The sequence below is a fragment of the Cherax quadricarinatus genome, chromosome 10, assembly GCF_038502225.1.
Source record: "Cherax quadricarinatus isolate ZL_2023a chromosome 10, ASM3850222v1, whole genome shotgun sequence".
Lineage (NCBI taxonomy): Eukaryota > Metazoa > Arthropoda > Malacostraca > Decapoda > Parastacidae > Cherax > Cherax quadricarinatus.
In genome coordinates, this window is record NC_091301.1 from 44,403,683 (window position 1) to 44,427,411 (window position 23,729).

General features: G+C 39.7%; 2 protein-coding genes across 4 annotated transcripts in view; one reads left to right on the top strand and one right to left on the bottom strand.

Annotated features, from left to right (window-relative positions):
• Window positions 1–10,116, top strand: part of LOC128688052 (stress-activated protein kinase JNK-like) — a 1,031,745-nt gene extending 1,021,629 nt beyond the window's left edge. The window contains 2 exon segments of the mRNA XM_070083800.1: window positions 4,892–5,064; window positions 5,066–10,116. Of these exon segments, the coding sequence (XP_069939901.1) occupies window positions 4,892–5,064; window positions 5,066–5,288 (396 nt within the window). The 3' untranslated portion in view covers window positions 5,289–10,116.
• Window positions 10,114–23,729, bottom strand: part of LOC128688053 (zinc finger C3HC-type protein 1) — a 120,939-nt gene continuing 107,323 nt past the window's right edge. For all 3 annotated transcript variants that reach the window (XM_070083803.1, XM_070083801.1, XM_070083802.1), the window contains one exon: window positions 10,114–10,288. In XM_070083803.1, coding sequence (XP_069939904.1) covers window positions 10,226–10,288 — 63 coding nt within the window. In that variant the 3' untranslated portion in view covers window positions 10,114–10,225. The remainder of the gene's footprint in view (window positions 10,289–23,729) is intronic.

The following is a 23,729-nucleotide window of genomic DNA, read 5'->3' on the forward strand; positions in this document are numbered from 1 at the left end:
CTGAAATGGACTAATCTACTTCACAATATTCCTTATGGGAACAAATTCGGTCAGTACTGGCACCTGAACATACTTCTGGAGTGAAAAAATATCGTTAACCGGGGGTCCACTGTAGTCCCATTATTTCGTCTGAACATTGGCTCGCAAATGGTCCATTAACTCGCTAATCGTCCTGCATCTGGGACGCGTACTCACACTCTGAGCTGCTTGGGCCTGTCTTCCCAGCCAGTGTGCCATTGTTTACCAGTGAGTGATGGTCCCCTCACTTGCTCCTATGAAATATTTCATAATATTCCATTGATTTTAGTGCTTGCAAGTGCTAAATAAGCTACCTTGGCTCCAAAGAAAGCTTCTAGTGCCAGCCCTTTGGTAAATAATGTGAAAAACACATATAATTTATGAAAAAGTTTGTAGAAAAATACAAAGGTGGTGGTGGTGGTAGAGTGGAAGCAGTTGTGATAGTGGTTGATGGTGGTAGAAGGTAGTAGTGATGGTGGTAACAGTTGTAATAGTGGTAGAAGGTCGTAGTGATGGTGGTAGAGGGTTCCTTCTTTAGTGATTTAGCGATTCTACCAACTCCTCTAATGTTGTTGGAGTTACATAGGGCTACAGAAAACACCGCCGCCTCAGCTGCTGCTTCACCACCATTATGGACGGCTTGCTCTCAGTGGCCCTTATATACCCAACAACAACACAACACAACACCTCTTGTGACATATGTAATGACTTATTTTATTCATTCTAGAGTATATTCCATGTTTCTATGTTATTAATATTGTTTATTATGTCATATTAGTTGAATTGTGATAGATAAATAAGCCGTAGAGTTGATATTAGTGTCATATTCTCCAACAATAAACTTACCATCCCTCCCTCACACAAACAAGTCTTCAATAAGAACATAAGAAAGGAGGAACACTGCAGTAGGCCTGCTGGCCCATACTAGGCTGGTCCTTCACAAATCCAACCCACTAACAGAACAAATGTTACCCAAGCAATAAGCTCAGGTGCAAGTCCGACTCAAATCCAACCCCTCTCACTCATGTATTTATCCAACCTAAATTTGAAACTACCCAATGTTTTAGCTTTGATCACCCTACTAGGCAGCCCATTCCACTCATCAACTACCCCTATTACCAATGTTCATTTATACATTTTATTAGTGCTTTACATTTATTTGGCATTCTTTTCTGCATGTAAATCTATATTTATGCTAGAGAAGGACCTAGAGTCCTTATGGAGGGGGATTCCCCTTCCAAACAATAACCTCTCCGCCCTTTCTCCTCCTCCCTGTCTTCCATTCATCAACAACAGCCTTCAATAAAGGTAACTGTTATGTTGAATGTTCATTCTTTTGTGCATGTAAATCTATCTTTTAGATAAAAAAAAAATTGTTGTTGATACTTCTGGGTGTCTGGAACGAATTAATTGGATTTACATTATTTCTTATGGTGAAAATTAATTCGAAAATCGTCTATTTCGATAATAGTCCTACTTCCAGGAACGGATTAAGGACGATAATTGAAGGACCACTGTATTCAGAATAAGTAATATTTTTTCATCAAAATATTGGCTCGGTGATCGTCACTGAACTCGGTATAAGTCATTTATCCGGAACGTGTCCACGTGGCCTGAGCGGCCCCGACACTCCATGTACAGTCAGTGTGCTATTGTTTATCAGCCAGTGAGGACGATCCCACACGTTCATACAGTATGTTTTGTATTCCATTCTTTTTAGTGCTTGCAACTGCTAAATAAGCCACCATGGGCCCAAAGAAAGTTCCTAGTGCCAGCCAGCCCTTTGGTAAAGGGCTGAGAAAGAGGGGAGAATGTGCCTTTTTCAATGATTCTGCAATATGTACAATACTAAAGCAGCAGGAGTCAGTAAAGGCTATAGCGCCAGCCAGCGATAAAGTGTAGCATTATGAGTGTAGCAAGTATGTTAAGCGATTAATCGATAGAAAAAGGACAGCACGAAACTGACTCCTTCATTGTTGTTGGAGGTATATAGGGCTACTGACTAACACCACCGCCTCTGCTGCTTCTTGCTGCCGCCTTCACCACCACTATGTAAGGGTTATCTTTCAGTGGACTTTATACACCCAACAACTAACAACACAACACCACTAGTGACATTCTTAATGCCATATTTTATTCATTCTAGAGTATATATCATGTTTCTATGTTATTAATATTGTTTATTATGTCATATTAGATGAATTGTGCTAGATAAATAAGCCATAGAGCTGATATTAGTGTCATATTGAAGGACTATCTTGTCCTTTCTCCAAACACAATTCTCTGGAACACTTTTTTGAGCTACAGGGGTCCAGTGACTCTCAAGCTCATCCTAGTGGCATCAAAAAACAAAGGAGGGGAGTAACCCAGGATAAGGACTTGGAACCTGAAGTCTTTATGGAAGGGGATTCCCCTTCCAAACAATTGTAAACTCCTCCATCTTCTCCCCTCCTCCCATCTTCCATACATCACCATGTCTTCAATAAAGGTAAATGTGATGTTATTGTTTTCTGTGTAGATAAATGTATATTTCATGTAGAAAACATTTTTTTAATACTTTTGGGTGTCTGAAACGGATTAATTGGATTTGCATTATTTCTTACAGGGAAAATTAATTCGGAATAAGTCAGATTCGGGTTTAGTCACTCTCTCTGGAACAGATTTATTATGAAAACCGGGGGCCCACAGTACATAGCTTACAGAGGAAGAATTCTGTTCCACTTCCCCATGGAGATAAGAGGAAATAAACAACAAGAACTGGTAAGAAAATGGAAGAAAACCCAGAGGGGTGTGTATACATACATATGCTTGTACATGCAAGTGTAGTGTGATATAAGTGTAAGTAGAAGTAGCAAGACATACCTGAAATCTTGCATGTTTATGAGACAGAAAAAAAGACACCAGCAATCCTACCATCATCATCTTTCAACAAACCTGCTGTATCCCACTGAGGCAGGGCGGCCCAAATGGAAAAATGAAAGTTCTCCTTTTAAATTTAGTAATATATACAGGAGAAGGGGTTATTAGCCCCTTGCTCCCAGCATTTTAGTTGCCTCTTATGGCATGCATGGCTCACAGAGGAAGAATTCTGTTCCACTTCCTCATGGAGATAAGAGGAAATAAACAAGAACAAGAACTAGTAAGAAAATAGAAGAAAACTCAGAGGGGTGTGTGTGTGTGTGTATATGTGCTTGTACATGCAAGTGCATTGTGACCTAAGTGTAAGTAGAAGTAGCAGGATGTTTGTACCTGAAATCTTGCATGTTTATGAGACAGAAAAGAGACACCAGCAATCCTACCATCGTCTAAAACAATTACAGGCTTCCATTTCACACTCACATGACAGGACAGTAGTACCTCCTGGGTGGATGCTATCTACCAACCTACTACCTAGGACAGATGCACTTGTGTTAATTAAAGTGTCATGGGTGTGAAGTGCCCCAGTCAACCATAAATGCAGGCTGGGATCAGTTATGGCCTGTGGTGAATATTTCTCTGGTTTTTCCCTCAGTGAGTATTCATATCCAAGAAATTGTAACTCTGTAGAGGACTGAGACATGAGGGTTTTGAAGATAATGCATTAACAAGATGCCAGTGAACTGCTTGAAGAGGATGATGAACCAGCTGCAGAAGAAATGCTGGAAAACCTCAGTTCCAAAAGGATGAGGTAGAAGAACTTGTAGATAAACAGCAATATTACAAATGCAGTTCCATGTTTTTGGTAAAATTGCAGACTTTTTCACTGAACAGGGTGCTGACACACCTAGAAGTGCTGTGTGGATTAACTGATGATACCATATCATTACTTGAATAAACCACTGCAGAGGAAAACAAACCTGAGATGCATTACAGAATACTTGAGCACTCATTACAACTATCAACTACTGACAATCTACTTTCACATCAATACATGAACCACTGCCATCCACCTGAATCCAGTAGGGCCATATCAACCTTCTCTACTAAAATGTAGAATATTTAAAAAAGATATTTACTAAATTTGGAGGTCACTGGACAGTAACTCTTCTTTACCTCAAGTATTCTTTACTTTGCATGCTGCTAATTTCCATAAGGTGCTGATATTTAGGAATGTATCCCCACATTATGAGAGGGTTTATTGTATTATAATATGTAATGATAATAAATATTTACTGTTTCAGTTGTGTCCTATGCCACTAGCATATTCAGTTGCTTCCTCTCCTTTGTAATCAAAATCTCTCATATACAGAAATTATTCATGGTGAATTATGATGCAAACTAAAAGCACATATTATCATCCTTATCTAAATACTTAGTAGTAAGTACTGTAGTTTGTTAATGCTAGTTTCAGCCTGTATAAAATGTTTCACATAAGGGGCTTTCCAAAGACTGTTCCAATGAGGTGTAATGGTAAAGCTAAATCCACACTCTGTAATTCTTGGAAATAAAATGTGACCTTGAGATTACCAAGTTTAATTATTAATAACTATAGACCATGTGCATACTGTATGCTACAGCATGGTAAAGTGTACAGTTATTAGTGTGTGATAAAATGAGTGTAAAAGTGGGGTTATTTGACGATGTTGAGAATCTATATAAAATTTTATCATGTTTTGGAAGACATTTTGGTTCTTAACATTGATATTTCACTTCTAGCCTTACTTAACACATAGCCAACATATTGTACATATACTTCACAAAAGAATGAGGACGACAGGAATTGGTGAGTCTTTTTCTTGTCTTTTCCTGGTATCTTTGGACAAACAAACTGTCACATGACCTATGGCCCCAATCAGGCCAAACTTTCGGTGTTCCACTTTATCTGCATTGAATAACTGTTCATTTATTTTGTTGGCTTCAAACTACTTTCATTACAATTTTTTTTTTCCTCCAGCCTGCACCAGGCCCATACGACCATAGTGTAGATGACCGTGAACATACAGTTGATCAATGGAAGGAACTTATCTACAAGGAAGTAATGGACTATGAGCTGGTTTATAATTCTCCAGGTGGTGCTGGGGCTGGTGCACGTGGACCAGCTACCACTCATGCCCATGCCCCACCTGCTGCCACCAATGCAACTGCAGATGGGGACCAAGACCAACATCGCCCCAATCATAGATAGGGCTGCCCTCAACCGTCTTAGCAGTCCCTCCGCCCCATGCCTGCCCTCCCAGCTCTCTCCTTTGTTGCACATAATTCACATATGCTACTGGCAGGAGACTGGTACCCGTCAAGAGTCTGCAAAGGTGGTTAGCTCGCCATTACTTAACATGAGTATGAAAATATGATGGATTTTTTGTTCAGAAACAGAATGTATGGGCCAGTATTTCTCAGTAGTTTGCTGTTTGATTGAGCTCAATTAACAGCTATGTGCATCATTTCTTAGGAGTAACTGTCACTTCTTGTGACTGGGCACTGCAGGTTTATACTTCAAGCAACTGTACAGTAGCTGAAAATCTTGTGCAGTTATGTGACATCTCTGATATCCCTCTTGTGCTTCTTGGCTGAAGCACATCATTCTGTGTAGTCCACATCATCTTCTGTGTCCATTTTGTGTTGTGTCAGAGTGTGTGTGAGAGTGAATGCATCAGATGTTTGAAAATACCATTCAAACCATCATGATAGACAAAAAATATGCAAATTAGGTACTGTAAGCTGTAGATAATTTCCTGCTTTATATCTCATCAACATCAGAGAGAACCTGTGTACTTCAGTGTTACCATACTTACAAATAAGATTAGTTTGCAAAATGCAGTTTATTGGGTACCTTGTACCAAATAAACTAATGCAAGAAGTCATCAGTCTTGCTCAGCTTGTCAATATTACTCTATAATTTCATGGTTAAATATTTCCTAAAAAGTTTGCAGAACATGTGCAGGGAAAAAGTGTTGCAAAAGCTTTCGTTTAGAAAGCTTTGCTTATGGCTGCTAAATAAAAAATAAAAGTAAGGCATATCAAATAATGACTGTGTGATGGTTGCTTATTTACAACAAGAACTGTAAAACTTCTTTTTACTGGAAAGTTATGTGAGGAGATATGTGTTGGACTTGCGTTAATTCAAGACATCAATGAAATATTTTGAGATCTATTAATGTGATAAAAAGTTATTTTTTTGGTTTTAACCCCTTTTTAGCATACCAGTTCTTCCATGGGTCTCATAAGCAAGCAATCTACAAATGTACAGTTGTCTCAATTTATATTTCCTGTACAGATGAAACTCTGTTGTTTTTTGTGAAATGAATTGTATGGTAAAAGGCAACTGGAGATTGTTTGCAGTCTTTTAGCATCCATTTTACCATTTCATATTTAGGCAGAACATGACGTCCCAAACTCTGCCAAGAATATGCAGAGTCTCTCGTCTCTCTCTTCACACCATAGTATCATACCATGTAGGGTTTTGAGATGGATGAGAACGGCCAGTAAGGGACAAAACTCCAGGTGAATTCACTAGTTATTTTTAATTCTGTTGATTCTAGCTTCAGTATCAAGTAAAACTTCTTTTCTAACTTGATATTAAGTTGGTTATTTTAAAAGCAGTATCCTTGTTAAAATATCTACAAGTTTTGTTATTACTAGTGATAAGTATCCCAGAGTTATATCTCTTACTGGAATGGCTCAAGTCCGTCCACCACTCAGCTTGCAGAGGTGACATTCAACCTACAGGTACAGGGATGGCTCAGCTCAATTTTTTTTTCATTTAGTAAGCCAGGTGCTGAAAACATTGCGGGTTTAATTAATGCTTCAGGACAATCTCGGTCGGGAAGCGAGCTTAATTTGTTAATATAATTTATCTTAAAAGGAGCTTCATGACTGATTTAAGATGGTATTTAAAGCAATACTATCTGTTGGTAAAACTATTATCATTTAGCTAAAGTTATCCAAGTTATTTTAAGCATCTTGTTTTTCCTTTTAAATTTTCTCCAGAGCCTTCCCAGCACCTTACTGTAGTTAAATGTCGCAGCACCTCACACGTCCCCCCCCCCCCATCATGAAAACGCTTAAAAGAGTCCAACAAGTCCTTTATAGCATGAGTTTTCTGAAAGTACTGTACCTTTATCTTGCTTATACAGTATGCTATTTGAGATTTGGTTACATTGTGTAGGTTTTCAGTAATTTTTTGTTAAGTATTATACCTATTTTTTGTGGTGAACTGGTACTATTTGGTAAAATGACTATTGACATTTTTCCTTCTAGAACATCCAATTTGCAGTTCTTAAATTTTATAGATAAATTTCACCTCATGAAACTTATATTATTCTATATAGCTCAGGGAGTGTTAAATTTATTTTATACTATAAAAGATAAATTGCAAGTTTTGGGATAATTTCTTGATAAACTTCTGCTTCAACACTGATGATTTTTTTGTGATACACAAGCATAATTTTTTCTAGTCGAATGTGTAATACAAACCCACAAATTGAACAGCATGGTTGTCTTTTGATGTCTTTTAAAAATATAAATATGATTACAATTCAAAGTGTAATATACTTTATAAACTATTTTAATACAGAGTATCCTCTACTAAAACTTGTGTTGCCATAATGAAGCAACCATTTTACCTAAAAAAGTAAAAGTAATGGCATGCCATTATCATTCATATTGCTTTAATCATTCCCCCATAGCAATAAACATTTAATTATATGTATGGGTGTTATGTAGTATTCATGCAGTGGGATATGCAGAGATATTTCTAGATCTATTTAGATTACCATACAGCTAGCATCAACACTATAACACTTCTCTGAGTAAAGTAGTGATAACAAGATTTAGAATTTGTCAGCAGCTATACTTAAGATTCTGGCATTTCATATACATGTTACTGATTAACATCAAGGTTTAGTCAGTTTTTTTTAGTAAGTTTAGACTTTGACTACTCCCTGCTCCTACTTCCCCAGTAAAAGTTTCCAATTTCCATCACTTGCTTAATTCTTGACTACTATCTTTTATATTAGAAAGTGATAAATAAAGCTATATTGTCTAGGTTTACTGTAGTTTTAATGTGTTATAAAGAGGTGCGTGCATTCCATTTGTATGTAGAACAGCATTGTTGGTATATAATTTCCTTATGCTAGTTGTATTTTGAATGCAACCTGAAAGTTTAAATCATGAGTTTTGTATGTTTCAATAGTTGCAATATATTTATATATTATAATGAAAGCAATTTCACTCATATGAAGACTGCCCTTTAATTGGCTTTTTTAATATGCATAATGTTTGTGTATTGTACAATAAACAGTTTGATAGTACAGGTTATCTTATGTTGCTCCCTGAGCTTTTTACGTTCATTGATTTTTGAAAATGATTTTTAATATGAAGTTTGTTATTAAATATATATAATATATTTGTTTATATATTATATATGTGTATATCTTAGGTTTTGCAGGTTAATTATTTTTTAACAAATTTGGCATGTCACCATCTTTAAGAATATCATATTCAGGATTCCATAACTAGCAGGTTATGGTAATGTGGATGTGAAACACACTAGGATTGTAATCTTCATTGATGGAGAACATACAATCATGCTTATCTTTTAGGTTATTTTTTGATTGTTGACAATTTCAACAAATATATGTAACAGCATATCTTTGGAAAATTACGAAATAGTAATTTGTGGAAGAGAAAAAGGATGGGGTGGCCATTGCCAGTCATCAGTGCTCACCAGGTAACATCACTTGCTGTTAAGGCTGTTGTACTCCACTTTTATCCTTTCCGTGGTGTGCAGGCTTCAAGAGATTCTTTATAGGGCAATTTCATTCAAGTGATGTTATAGTGTGAGTGCTTGAAGATTGAATAGTTTGTGACTGTTTTCAAAGTCTTTCAAATTCTAAATGAAAGTAATATGAATGTTTTTGACAATGTGATGTGGTTTGAATTCATATAATGCAGCATGACAGAAAAATGGAGTAAAATATCTTTTCCAGAACATGAAATGGATTCAAACTAACTTCCTTTGTACATTCCAGGTTATGTTTGTTGAAAACTCATGTGCAGGCCACTGGTAGAAGTTTCTTTTGTATGTTAAGTCTGGAGGTCACCCCACCTGTAGATGCTAATGCAGCTAGCCCTGAGGCACTGGGATACATCATTTAGAATATAAATGCGTTGTATGCTAGCTCACCTAGGCTTTAGTATAGGTTCACTAGTATAACATTTAGTGACATTGTACAAAATAAGTGCTCTGTATAGGCACTAAATATTTATTCCATCACCCAGGGTTGGTTGGATCTTTGTTGGACTCACTATTGTTTTTGTTAAAAAGAATCTGTTTCAATTCTTCAAACATTTACAAGGGTGCATGCATGGGGATGTAAAAATAAAATAAGGGAGGGTAGATATTGATGCTATGGGTGTGGAATTGGCCTCTGTAATGGCAGGCATAACAGTGTCTGTCCAAATGATGTTTCTTTAGTGCTCAAGAGAGGATGAATAAACACTGTGTATTTCTTGTAGAAATTAGGAATATGCAGTGTTTCCAGATGATCCCATATAAGTGTTAACATTGGCCACCACTTGTTACCCACCTCCACCCACAGCTCTCATGCTCTTCAATGTGTGTATGTACGAGAGCATGTGTACATTGTGTGTGTGCATGCATGCCAGATACACATGTGAATGTTTATGCATGAGGTGCACTTGATTGTATGACTGGCCACTGTACAGAGTAGTTGGTATTAAACTACTGAGGAAGATACTGATTGGTGTTAAGTTTTATGTCTGTTGACCTGACTTTCCCTATGGATATAACCCAATTTCAATATGAGGAAGAATCCTCACTGCTAGAGAAAATATTACAGTATTTCATGGTGTTACAGAACAGTAGTTGCTAAGGCAGTTGTCTTCATCCAATAATCCTGCAGCCTATGAGCAATAGTAGTTGTCCAGTATCTAACTGTTGCTAAGACGGCCCCCCATAACCTGGCAGTAACCCATATCTTAAACCTGGTCCAGATAAGACATGTAAATCCTGGCAATGGGCTATCCATGGGAAAAAGCAGTTCTACCTGCTACACCTGTTTAACTCTCAACATTTGTGCTTAGTCAGGACAAATCATCATAACCTTTTGTATATAAAGCAACCCCAGTAGTGCAAACAAAAATAAAATTACCAAGTTATTTTATTTTTTATTGTATGAAAACTATTCCAATACAAAAAAAAATACATCTCCAATAAAATAAAATATTGCATCAATACTTGTTTGTAGATAAGTGGTTTTACTTAACACTAGGCTTCTGATAAATCATGCAGCATACTGCGAATTGATCGCAGGCCCTCCACGTTCTTCGCCTGTAAAAATAACACTATCAGAAGAATGTACACTGAATAAACATCATTAAGGCAAAGTTGGAAAATACACACTCCAACCACAAGGATATCAATATATTTTAACACAATATCAACGATCGAAATTCGATTATTAACCCTTTCAGAGTTGGTGCCATACTAGTACACCTAAATTCTAGCGCCTTCAAATCTAGCAAGAATGGGGTCTATGTGGTCAGTAGTAAAAAAAAAAAAAAAAAAAAAAAAAAAAAACTGCAGCACACAGTGCATGAGAAAAAAACTACAACCGTGTTTTTGGTTTAAAACAATGACTTTTCAGTGTATTTTCGTATGCTATTTATGGTTGTATTCCAGTTTTCCTGGTCTCATTTTATAGAATGGAAGACATATTACAGAAATTGAGATGATTTTGATTGGTTTCACAATGAAAATTACCTTGAAATTGAGCTCATTATTATTATTATTATTATTATTATTATAATCAAGGGAGAAGCGCTAAACCCGGTGGATTATACAGCGCCTGGGGGGGGGATGTGGAAGGCATTCAGGCTTAATTCGGGGAACTGGAGCACAGATTCAATTCCCTAATCAAGAGCCCCTCACCAACATCAAGGAACCTTCCTTGAGTGGAAAATTGAGCTCAAAGTAGCAGAAATGTTAAATTTTTGCCAAAGTTCAAAAGTAAATAAATCAAGCCATGTGTCCAATACACATCAACTGGCAAGTCTAATATTCTTTCACAAGTGTGCTGATGTTATTTATACCATTTCTACACCATTTCTATACTAATGCAGTAGTCTGCATAACAGTAAATCTATTTTTTGTGAGAATAAAAATTCAAAATGGAAAGCAAAAGAAACGTAACAGAGGCCTGGAGACGTGACCAATGAACAGAGGAAATTTTATTTTAGTGCCAGGAGTGTCTGTCTTGTTTATTCTGAACCCTATTTGGAAACTGGCATCTTTTGAAATTTGTGAAATTGGCAGAATTGCCAATTTTGGACCACTTTATTGGATAGTTGAAATTGGTAAATGGGTGGATTCTTGTACTCTATTGAATGAGAAAATGGAGTTCCAGCGAAATAGTTATGATTTATGTTGACTGGTACATAGGAATTGGCTGAAAATAGGGCTCAAAGTAGGCAAAATTGCCGATGTGTAAATATTGTCGAGACCGCTAACTTGCGAGAGCATAATTCCGTAAGTTTTCCATCAAATTTCATACTTTTGGTGTCATTATGATCGGGAAAAGATTCTCTATCATTTCATAAGATTTTTTTTTTTCCCGAAAAATTTCTGACCGTGAGAACAAGTTTCGGAGAGGGCCTGTTGACCCTGAAAGGGTTAATATACAGGTTTTCGAGGGTTAGCACTAAACCTGTATGCCTACTGATGCTGGGTCACCTCAGTAGGGTTAGGGATGTGTCTGAGAGTGCCACTCTCCCTACAGGATGATTATCTAAGAACCCAGCATCTGTAGTCACATAAATGATGAGGATATTTAGCTTTTCATTGAAATTTGTTGACACTGGGAAATGTAGAAAATACTTTGAATATTTTTCCTTGCTGTTATTTATGGAATGAGAGAACTGGTCACAACAGTAGAAGAGTTAATAATGATAGTTTAAATGATGTAAGAAACAGAATATATTTACAGCACTTAACAAAATGGTTCTAGTGCTCTTAATTCCTTGGATCAAGGTACCCCCTAAGATAATAATATCTTTATTTCTACATATACAAGGTATACAGGCTTAGCTGACATCAATGACATACTACTACATAGAAAGCCCTTTGTTATGCAGAGCATTTTAGGCAAATTAGGCCAATTCTGTCCAAGGATGCGACCCACACTAATCGACTAACACCCAGGTATCCATTTTACTGATAGGGTGAACAGAGACAGCAGAAGTCGTATGGAAACATGTCCTAATGCTTTCCAGCAGTACTAGGGGTTTGATCCCCAGACTTCAGTGCGAGAGCCGAGTGCATCGAGTTACAGGAGCACTGAGCAATTATATGGTAAACAAGGCCTCACAGAGGGGTTAAAAATAAATGAATGTGATGGCTAGTCCATATGTGGGCTAGAAAGTTGAAGAACCAAGGACTAGAGCTCACCCCTGTCACTAGTGCAAGAACATACTAAAATCTCAAATGGTCATAAAGCACTAAACATAAAACTCGTGTAAACTTTTTTTATTGGAACTCACCTCTGAAAGAGTAGAATAAAGTGAAATGCTCGCAAGCAACCTTAAATATGTCTAACATGCCTAGCTTTATCTTAAAGAACATTTTTATGTATTCATCCCAATTTCTATGATTGTAGGGTTATTGGTAGGCACTACTCTAACTTTCTTGCCTACTTCAATTTTTTTTATGCTTTCCTATAGCAGCCAATTTTGATACATACTTTTTGCAGCTTTCTCTGACTGACAAAATTTCTTTTTAAACACTCCAAAAATGCAACATCCTTAAGCTTCTATTAAAACCTACCTCAAAATACAGTGGACCCCTGGTATATGACATTAATCCATTCCTGAGAGCTCATCGTATGCCAAAATTATCGGAAGGCGAATTAATTTTCCCCATAAGAAATAATGGAAATCAAATTAATCCATGCAAGACACCCAAAAGTATTATGAAAAAAAAAGTTTTACCACATGAAATATTAAGTTTAATGCACACAAACTGAAGAAGACATGCACAGTTAGTAGTACTCTACTAACAATAGAATACATGACACTTACCTTTAACCCTTAAACGGTCCAAACAAATCGGCGTTCAAATTCGTAGTGCTACAAAAGTAGATCTACTTTTTTTACAATATATTTTCAAATGTAACAAAAAAAAATGTAGATAAAAGTTTTTTTTACACGTTTTCAAATGTAAAACAAAAAAAAAAGATCTACATTTTTTTACATACTTTCAGATTTTGAAAAAACGTATATATACGTTTGGACCATTTAAGGGTTAATGAAGATCTGGTGATTGATGGGATGGGAGGAGGGAAGAGTGTTGAAGTTGTTAATGTTTAGAAAGGGAATCCCCTTATATTAGGACTTGAGGTATCAAGTCCTTTTCCGGGGTTATTTCCCTTCTTCAAATTCAAATTCATTTATTTCTTTGCAAGTAGGACATTGAGATTATATTGTTACAATGATGGGTTGCAGTGCAAAGAGAGCCTCTATTATGCCTTGGCATTATGGGCTGACTTAATGTAATGGCTTACTGACTACTTGTCACTAAAGAAATTATCATAGTTGTACAGTTCTTTTAGTGATAAGTGAATCTAATTTATAAAAACCAAAGGATATATTCACGTATTCACAAATGATTTTTTATGAAACATGATTCAGGAATAGTTTACAGGGCAATACTGATTTTGGTAGGTATGTATACTTCTATGTGGTAATTTGTCAATACATGAGCTTGGTTGTCTAGTTATGAAGTTTTAAGATTTAGGTAATTGGTAGATTTATTGGTAGTGTTAACCCTTTGACTGTCGCAAGCCCCTTTCCGAAACTGTCATTCTACGTCAAAAAATTTTTGGAAAAAAAAAATTATTTTTTTCTTATGAAATGATAGAGAATATTTTCCCGATGGTAATGACACCAAAAGTACGAAATTTGGTCGAAAACTCACGGAATTACACTCCTGCGAAGTTAGCGGTCTTGGCGACATATATGCATCAGCAATTTCGCCGACTTTGAGCCCTGTTTTCAGCCGATTCTGTTGCTCCAGCTGACCAAACTCATGGCTATTTCTTTAGAACTCCATTTTTTCTATCAATTGAGTACAAGAAACCACCCATTTACCAATTTGAACTACCCAATAAAGTGGTCAGAAATTGTCAATTTGGCTAATTTCACACAAATTAAAAAAGATGCCAATTTCAAAATAAGGTCCAGAATAAACAATGTAGACATTCTTGGCACTAAAATAAAATATCCTCTGTTCATTAGTCACGTCTCTAGGCCCCTCTTACATTATTGCTTTCTGTTTTGATTTTTTATTCATACAAAAAATAGAAGATTTACTGTTATGCAGACTAATGCATTATTGTAAAAATGGTATAAATAATATCAGTGCACTAGTGAAAGAATATTAGACCCCCCAGTTGACGTGTATTGGACGTGTGGTGTGATTTCCTTACTTTTGAACATTGGTAAAAATCGATCATTTCCACTACTTTGAGCTCAATTTCAAGGTTGTTTTCATCGTGAAACTAATCAAAATCATCTCTATTTCTGTAATATGTTTTCCATTTTATCACACGAGACCATGAAAACGAGAATACAACGATAAATACAGTCGGAGTTTTTTTTCTCATTATGCACTGCATGCTGTAGGATTTTTTTATATGGTGCACACTGACCACACAGACCCATTCTCTCACATGTGGGCCTACCAGATTTCTCCTGCTTGATTTAAAGCTGCTAGAATTATTGAGTGTATATACATCCGAAACACTGGCTCGTAAGATGTATATATAGTACGACCAAAACAGTCAAAGGGTTAAATATTGAGTATTGTGTATTTAGTCCGTCTGTAGATCTACGGCTTTACGTTCAGGATCCAAACCGTATATCTATGCCAAAATTCTAGCAGCGTCAAATTTAGCCCGAGAAGGCTGGTAGACCTACATCTGAGAGGATGGGTCTGGGTGGTCAGTGTGCACACCATAGAAAAAATCTGGACGCCCACATGGCATTGTGGGAATGCCGGCAAAGTAGCTTTGTTCACTGTGCCTGGCAGCAAGGAAGCTCTCACTCCCCACTCACTCTCTGGGCGAATTCTAACTCTCCTCTTCACAACTTACAGTTCTAAGACTGATGGAAGTGGAGATGAAGACGAATTCTATGGTTTTGAACCATATGGTACCATTGTGCCATATGGTACAATGGTACCATATGGTACAATGGTGCCATGTCATACAATGGTATCATATGGTACAATGGTATCATATGGTAGAGTGGTATATGGTAGAGTGGTACCATATGGTACAATGTACCATATAGTATATTATGGTCCCTGTACAGGGTACAGGGACCCTAATGGAAATAAGTCTGTCTGACTTTTTTGCGTTATCCTAGGTTCTCCAAACATATGCTGCTAAGTATGACATTCTATGTAACTTTATTTGTGTATATGATGCCGCATGCACTCGAGTAAGTTTTTTCAGGTGTACAGAAATACAATTACGTACATAGATTATCATACATAGCAGCATACATATAAAATCCTAGGATAACCCAAAAAAGTCAGGGTGACTTATTTCTATAGTTATCACTGTATCTGTGCCATATGGTGTCCTGTACTGTATGGTACCCTGTACCATATAGTACCCTGCACCATATGTTATCCTGTACCTCATGGTACCCTATATCATATAGTATAATGTACCATATGGTACCCTGTAACATATGATACCATGTACCATATGGTCAATAGTTGGTGGCATGAGACACCAGCCAAGACTGAGTGAGTGGCGACACAAGCTAGCTACTGACTCCGCAGTTTCCGAGACAAAGTGCTTTGTCATCCACCTCAAGGAACACGTCAAGTTCCTGTACACTTGTAAATATATAATAGAACATTACTAATATACAACATTTTTGCATATTTTTGTTGTAAACACCTATTGTAAACAAAATAATAATGAAAATATTAGTGTGTTTATTGTGTTGAATACAACAGTACCATATGGTACAATGAACCATATGGTATCATTGTACTGTATGGTACAATGTAATATATGGTACCATTGCATCATATGGTGCCATAAGGTACCATTGCACCATATGGTACCATTGTATCATATGGTGCCATTGTACCAAATGGTGCCCTTGTACCATATGGTACCATTGTACCATATAGTACCATTGTATCATATGGCACCATTGTATCATGTGCCACTGTACCATATGGTACCATTGTATCATATGGTGCCATTGTACCATATGGTACAATTGCACCCTATGGCACCATTGTGCCATATGGTACCGTTGTATTCAACACAATAACCGCACTAATATTTTCATCATTTTGTTTACAATAAACTTGTAAACAAGTTTTGTAAGCAATATAATGATTAACAAATTAGTGCAGTTATTGTGTTGAATACAACAAGCGTACACTTATACAATATACATTATACTGATCTCACAGGCCACAAATGTTATTAGAAAAAGAAAAAAATTAGAAAAGAAAAGAAAAAAGTATAAAAAACGTAAAATAAAAAAAATGGGATTTTGCGGAAGTCACTGATGTTGCTGCCACCCGGCCATTTTGGGTCAACTTCCCGCCGCTGTATCTCGGTAAGTACTGATCAGAAAATTTTTTTTTGTCTTATTACCTTCACAAAAATATACTCTTTAATTCTGTAAGAAAAATTATTTTTTTTTTTCAAAATTTCTTGGACACTGGAGCACCACTTCAGATTTTGGCCTTGGACCCTGAAGGGGTTAAGTGGCTTTTGAGAAGAGTTTTAAACTGATTTTCAGACCTGCCTTCCTTCCCCTACAGATTTATACACTCTCCATATCATTCTACTTTGATCCATTCTCTCTAAAATAATTATGCACAAATAATTATTAAATAACATTCTTTAAAGTTGAATTTTATGGCTTGAGTAAAGTACAGTGGAACCTTGACTTATGAATTTAATCCGTTCTATGAGCTAGCTCATAACTCAATTTACTCGTATATCAAATTAATTTTACTCATTTAACCCTTTGACTGTCGCAAGCCCCTTTCTGAAACTGTCATTCTGTCGCAAAATATTCGAAAAAAATAATTTTTTTTTTCTTATGAAAATGTTAAGATTATTTTTCTGAGTGTTTTAGTAAAAAAAAATTTTTTTTTGCCATCAGTACTTACCAAGATATAGAGCTGTGAAGTTTGCAGATTATTATTATAATCAAAAAGAAGCGCTAAGCCACAAGGGCTATACAGCGCTGCAGGGTAGGGAAGGAAGCGAGGGTATTGGATGGCAGAAGGGAGGAGGGATGATCAGCAGGTTACAGAAAACAGCGGGGCAGGGGATAGTACGGGGGTAGAGGGTAGCAAGAGATTGAAGTAGAAAGGGCTGAAGGTATCAGAATTTGTGAAGTCAGTCAGTTGTTGTCAAAAAGTCAATGAGAGAGTCCGGATGAAAGGTGGGTCCATCAGCAAGAAGGGAAGGTAAAGAGAGAGTAGCGGAGCGAAGACGACGACAGAGGTAAATTCTGCGTGCTCGTTGATAAAGTGGGCAGTCCAACAGAATGTGGCTGACTGATAATGGAGCTTGGCAATTCTCACAGAGAGGAGCAGGACGCCTCTCCATGAGATATCCATGAGTAAGACGAGTATGGCCAATGCGAAGACGGGAGAGAGTAGTCTCCCAACCTCGACACTGGTGATAAGAAGACGGCCAGTAACCTATACTCGGTTTAATAGATTGAAGTTTGTTGCCGAGCATAGTAGACCAACGTTGTTGCCAACGGGTGTGAAGGTGGGAAGATATTGCAGCAAAATAGTCCGTAAATGGAATACCTCTATAAGAAACTGGTAGGTCATGTACTGCTGACCGCGCAGCAGTGTCTGCCTGTTCATTGCCCTGTACGTCAACATGACCAGGGACCCAACAAAAAACAATATCTTTATGCTTGGTAAAGATGCGGCGTAGCCAAAGTTGGATACGGAGGACTAAGGGGTGAGGTGTATCAAATTTTTGTATAGCCTGTAAAGCACTAAGGGAGTCTGAGACAACCACAAATGATGACACAGGCATAGATGCAATATGGATAAGTGCTGTAAGGATGGCATACAATTCAGCAGTAAAAATACTAGCCGAAGATAGTAAATGCCCTTGTACGACGCTGTCCGGAAACACTGCTGCGAATCCTACGCCGTCAGAAGACTTAGAGCCATCTGTGTACACGGCAATGGCATGAGAATGAGAGTGAAAGTGGTCAAGAAAAAGAGAGCGGGAAGCGACCGTAGACAGTTGGGCTTTCGAGCAAGGGAGGGAGAAAGAACAGACTCGAACAGCTGGAACTTCCCAGGGGGGTAGGGAAAAGTGAGATGCTACATGTACATAGAAAGGTGGTAGTTGAAGAGAAGACAAGAGCGAATGAAGGCGAAGAGAGAAGGGACGGAGTAAACAGGGGCGGCGAACAAATAAAGAATGTCTACTAATATCAGTGACCATTCTATAAATGGAAGGATTGCGGAGATCATGAGAGCGTACATAGTAGCACAGGCAATGGGCATCACGGCGATCGGATAAGGATGGAACGTTCGCTTCTGTATAGAGGCTCTCGACAGGGGAAGAGCGAAAAGCACCAAGGCATAAACGTAATCCTTGGTGATGAATGGGGTTAAGGCTAGAGAGAGTAGCAGGAGATGCCGCTGAATAGATCTGGTCACCATAATCAAGTTTCGATAAAATAAGGGTGGAATGTAGGCGGAGGAGGGTTCGACGATCAGCTCCCCATGAAAGATGAGCAAGGGTTTTAAGAAGGTTCAGCCGGCTGTGACAAGTTGCCTTCAGAGAGGTAATGTGAGGTTTCCAGGATAACCTACGATCAAAGAGGAGGCCCAGAAACTTGACTATCACGTTCAGGGATACGGGAGCCATAGAGGTACAAAGGATGATCGGAGATGACAGAGCATCTAGTGAAAGTAATTTGGTGGGTTTTAGTGCTGGAAAATTTAAACCCACGTGTGGTGGCCCAATTGGAAACACGGTCGACTGCATGTTGGAGAGAAACTGTAATGAGGTGACAGTCAGCGCCTGCACAGGCAATAGCGAAGTCATCAACATAGAGTGATGACCAAATATTTGATGGAAGACTAGAGGCCAAATCATTAATAGCAAGGAGAAAAAGTGTTGTGCTCAGAACACATCCCTGGGGGACACCTTCAGCTTGGATAAAGTCCGGGGAGAGCACATTATTAACCCGAACACGGAAATGCCTGTCAGTTAAAAAGTTCTTAAGGAAGGATGGTAGATTGCCTCGAAGGCCTAAGGAGTGGGCTTGGGCTAAAATATTATACCTCCAAGTTGTGTCATATGCCTTCTCAAGGTCAAAAAATATGGCAATAACTGAGTGGTTATTCGCAAAGGCATTACGAACATACGTATCCAAGCGTAGTAAGGGGTCTATGGTAGAACGTCCCTTACGAAAGCCATATTGACGAGTGGAGAGACTGTTGTGTGTCTCTAAATACCACACTAAACGTCTATTTACTAGGCGTTCCATTACTTTGCAAACTGCACTGGTAAGAGCAATGGGACGATAGTGGGAGGTTTCATGTCCCGTAGTGCCTGGTTTGCGGAAAGGGAGAACAATGGCGGATTTCCACAGCTGTGGAAGAACTCCTTGTGACCAAATAAGATTGTAAAGGCATAATAGGACTGCAAGGGCTGACTGATGTAAATGTTGTAGCATATGAATATGAATGTCGTCGGGCCCAGCTGCCGATGATCGGCAAGCTGAGAGTGTTGCCTCCAGTTCTTGAAGTGTAAAAGGCACATTATACTGTTCTTCTCTGAGAGAAGAAAAGTCCAAGGGTGCTAACTCTCTGGCAGACTTTGAGGAAAGAAATGAGGGGCATAGATGGAGTCCCTGAGAAATACGGACCAGATGATTGCCAATTTCATTGGCAACATCTAGTGGGTTTGCTATATCAACACCGGCAACCCGCAGAACAGGAGCCGGGTCAGGAGAATATTTACCACTCAGTTTTCGTACTTTTTTCCAGACTGCACTCATAGAGGAAGCAGAGGTGATGGTGGAGACAATCTCGCCAGCAAGTGCGTTTAGCGTCACGGATGACACGGCGAGCGATCGCACGCTTCTGTTTAAAATCAAGGAGTCTCTCTGTGGTTCTATTGTACCGGTACCTGCCCCATGCAGCGCGTTTCAAACGTACTGCACGAGCACAAGCAGGAGACCACCAAGGCACGCATTTCTGAGAATGCCTGCCCGAAGTTTGGGGTATAGAATGAGAAGCTGCGGTTAAAACGGAGGACGAGAAGAGGTGTAAAAGCTCATCGATGGAGGACGAAGAAGGAACCTCTCTAAAAACAGTTAGGTGTGAGTAAAGGTTCCAATTTGCCCGATCAAATTGCCAGCGTGGGATGCGAAGAGGTGGTGAATATGAAGGGGAAGTAAGAATGATTGGGAAATGATCGCTGTCATGTAAGTCCGGGAGAACAGACCAAGTGAAGTCTAATGCGGTGGAGGAAGAGCAGACTGAGAGATCGATGCAAGAGAGAGTATGAGTCCGAGGATCAAAATGGGTGTGCGTACCTGTATTTAAAACATGGAGGGGGTGGGTGGCAAGAAAAGCCTCTAACTGAATTCCACGGGAATCACAGTGAGACCCCCCCAGAGGAAATGGTGGGCATTAAAATCACCAAGTAACAGAATCGGTGGCGGTAATGACGAAACAAGAAAGGCAATATCCGGAATAGATAATGCCCGAGAAGGAGAGAGATATAAAGAACAGAGCGTATACCACCTATGCAAGTGGATACGGGCTGCTGTGTAATGCAGCGAAGTATGAACAAATAGCTGATGGTACGGAATATCAGTGCATAGAAGAAGGGCACTTTCATTAAAGGTCCCATCAGGAAAAGGATCTGAAGAATACAATAAATTATAGCCTGAGATGGGAGAGATAACAGCAGAGTGTAATTTTGGTTCCTGTAAGCAAACACCAACAGGGGCAAACTGGGAGAGTAACATCTGAAGCTCACTCCGATTACCCGAGGCCGCGTATATTCCACTGTAAATAGGCCATGATTGGCAATGATAAAGATACTTGAAATCCGCAGGTAAGGGTTCCTACGGACTAGAGGGGTTAGAAAAGTCCACATGCGGAGGCAGTGGAAAACGTTCAATCAGCGAAGGAACGGTGCGCTGTGAAGAAAGGAGTTGCGCAGATGGAGGAGAGGAAAGAGAAGGAACAGAGGGTGGATCAGTCTCCATTGATGGTTTGGTCTCTGCAATATATTCAGAGATTGCTTCAAGTGTTTCGGAATTCAGAGACGTCGTATGGGAGACAATATTGGAAATGGTAGGGGGAGGATGAGTAAAGTTTGGAACTGTATTGGACTGTACCAAGGTAGGGGGGGGGGCGAAAGGGTGGAGGGAACTGGAGAAGCGTGGAGGGGGACAGAAGAGGCAGAAACCTGGGAGGTGGCAGAAGAGGAAGAAACCTGGGAGGGAACAGGGGAGGAAGGTACAGTACGAGGAGGAGGGTGAACCTCTACACTTGTAACAGAGCCAGTGAGAGGGGGAGAACCAGGGACAGAGACAGGGAGGGTAAAATGAGGTGGAAGATGGGTAGGAGGTGTTAATGGACCTTTTTTTGACTTTTGAGAAGTAGAGGGACGATTGGGAGGAGGTGTCATACGAGATCTCGTCGTTACTGAGGCTTGTGAGAGAGAACACGAAGAAGCGAGATCAGACTGAGGCGTTGAAGTAGGGACGTCTGAGCCGAGGACAGCAAAAGGATTAGATACAGGAGTGACTATGGGAGAGGTAACCACAGAGGTGGGTGTAGAAGATGGGATACCAGAAGTGGGGGGACGTTTTGAAACACGGGAATAAGAAACACGTGGGAGTCTCCCTTGGAGGCGGAGATGAGAAACTGCCATGGCATAAGGGAGACCTTCTGTCTCTTTGAGGTAATGGATTTCCCGCTCGTTTAAATAGACTTGACAACGGCGAGAGTACGAAGGGTGAGCCTCATGACAGTTAAGGCAAGAGGGAGATCGATTGCAAGACGTATGAGAATGGTCATCGGCACCACAGACTGGGCATTCGGCGATAGATCTGCAATATTTCGCTGGATGGCCAAATCGCCAGCAATTTCTACACTGTTGCGGTGTAAGGATCACCCTTCGGACTTGTAACCGATGTCCTGCTATATAAACTGAGGATGGGAGTTCTCGGCTGTCAAAAGTTAAACGAGCCACATTGCTAGGGTATCGTCTCCGCCCGCGGGCAGGAAGAACGTAAGTGTCTACCTTGAGGATTGGGAGATCTTGGAGTTCCAGCTGTTCAAGAATGTCAGTGCCACATGTCTGGAAATTTTGTTGAACTATGGTATGGGGCAGAATGACGGTACCACTACAAGAATTGAGGGAATGATGTTTTTCAAGAGTGACAGGAACAGTATCGATATGGGAAAGACGAGAGAGCTCATGAGCCTGGGTAGCATTCTGTACGGTGATGATGCGCGTACCGCTCTTAAGAGCATGAAAAGAAATATCTTTACCAACATGGCGTAGGAGTGCCTTGCCAATACTGTGGTCAGAAAGATAGGCAGTAGAGGAAGTCAGTCGTAAAGTGAAGAATTTAGTCCATTGTTCAGTCTGAAACTGAGCATGGAAAGGTAGTGAAGGACGTGTCGATCGTTTCTGAGAAGAACGAGAAGGTGGAGAAGTATCATCAGCAGGTAATTGTCGTTGGCGTTTAGGCATGGGACCAGAGTTGGTCCGACGTGGAACGGGTCGGCGATTTGAAAATTGCCGCACCGTAGAGGGAGAGGCCGGAAGCATAGTCAGAGGAGAGCGAAGGTCCGATAAATCGAAGGAGTCAGTCGAGGCCTCAGTACCTGAAGCGGGTGAGGAAACAGCACCGGCAAGAGGTACAGAGGCATGAGGAGTGTCTGAAGAGTGGTCCAAAGACGAGGCGGGGTCAGAACGGGGTGCGGTATCAAGAAGGGGCCCGGGGGTAGGAGGTTCATGGACTAGGGCTGCCATGGTTAGGTTACTTCTTTCTTTTTGTTTTTAAGAAAAAAAAAAGAAAAGAAAAGAAAATAATAAAAAAAAGAATAAAAAAAAAGGGGGACCGGGGAGGGATAGTTCCTAGGAGGAATGAAAGGGCCAGAAATCTCCCTCCGCGCCCAAGAGGACCTCAGCACCACAAGTAGCGCAGATGCAGCATGGAACCCGTGCCATACCCTACCCATCATGCTAGTAAACTAACAATCTGGGATAGCAACCTCACATCTGCCGAGCTACCTCGGTGGACAAAAGAGAGGGCGGCCGGATATCCGCCACAAAGCATACCTCCTTCGGCCACCACCCCCGGAATCTGAAAGGTGGCTTCCAGAGATACACCCGTCGCCCGAAAGACACCCAAAGCTACTCCGGGATACCAGAGAGGGATCGGGACATCCCCAGGTGATCCAGATTCCACGGCAAACTACGCCACCGCCAAGAGCCTCAACGGAATGGGATGGACCCCGGTATCCTTTCCCCTACCTAGGAACTAGCGCGCCTGTGGGAGAAATCCCAAAGGCCGAAAAGAGGAAGGGCAAAAGGGAGGGGTGGGGAGGAGGAGGAGGAAAGGAAAAAGGGGAGGATGGGATAGGGGAAGGGAGATTGGGGGGTAATTAGGTTCGGTCTGAGGAAGAAGACCGACAGGTCTAATTCCTCAGACCA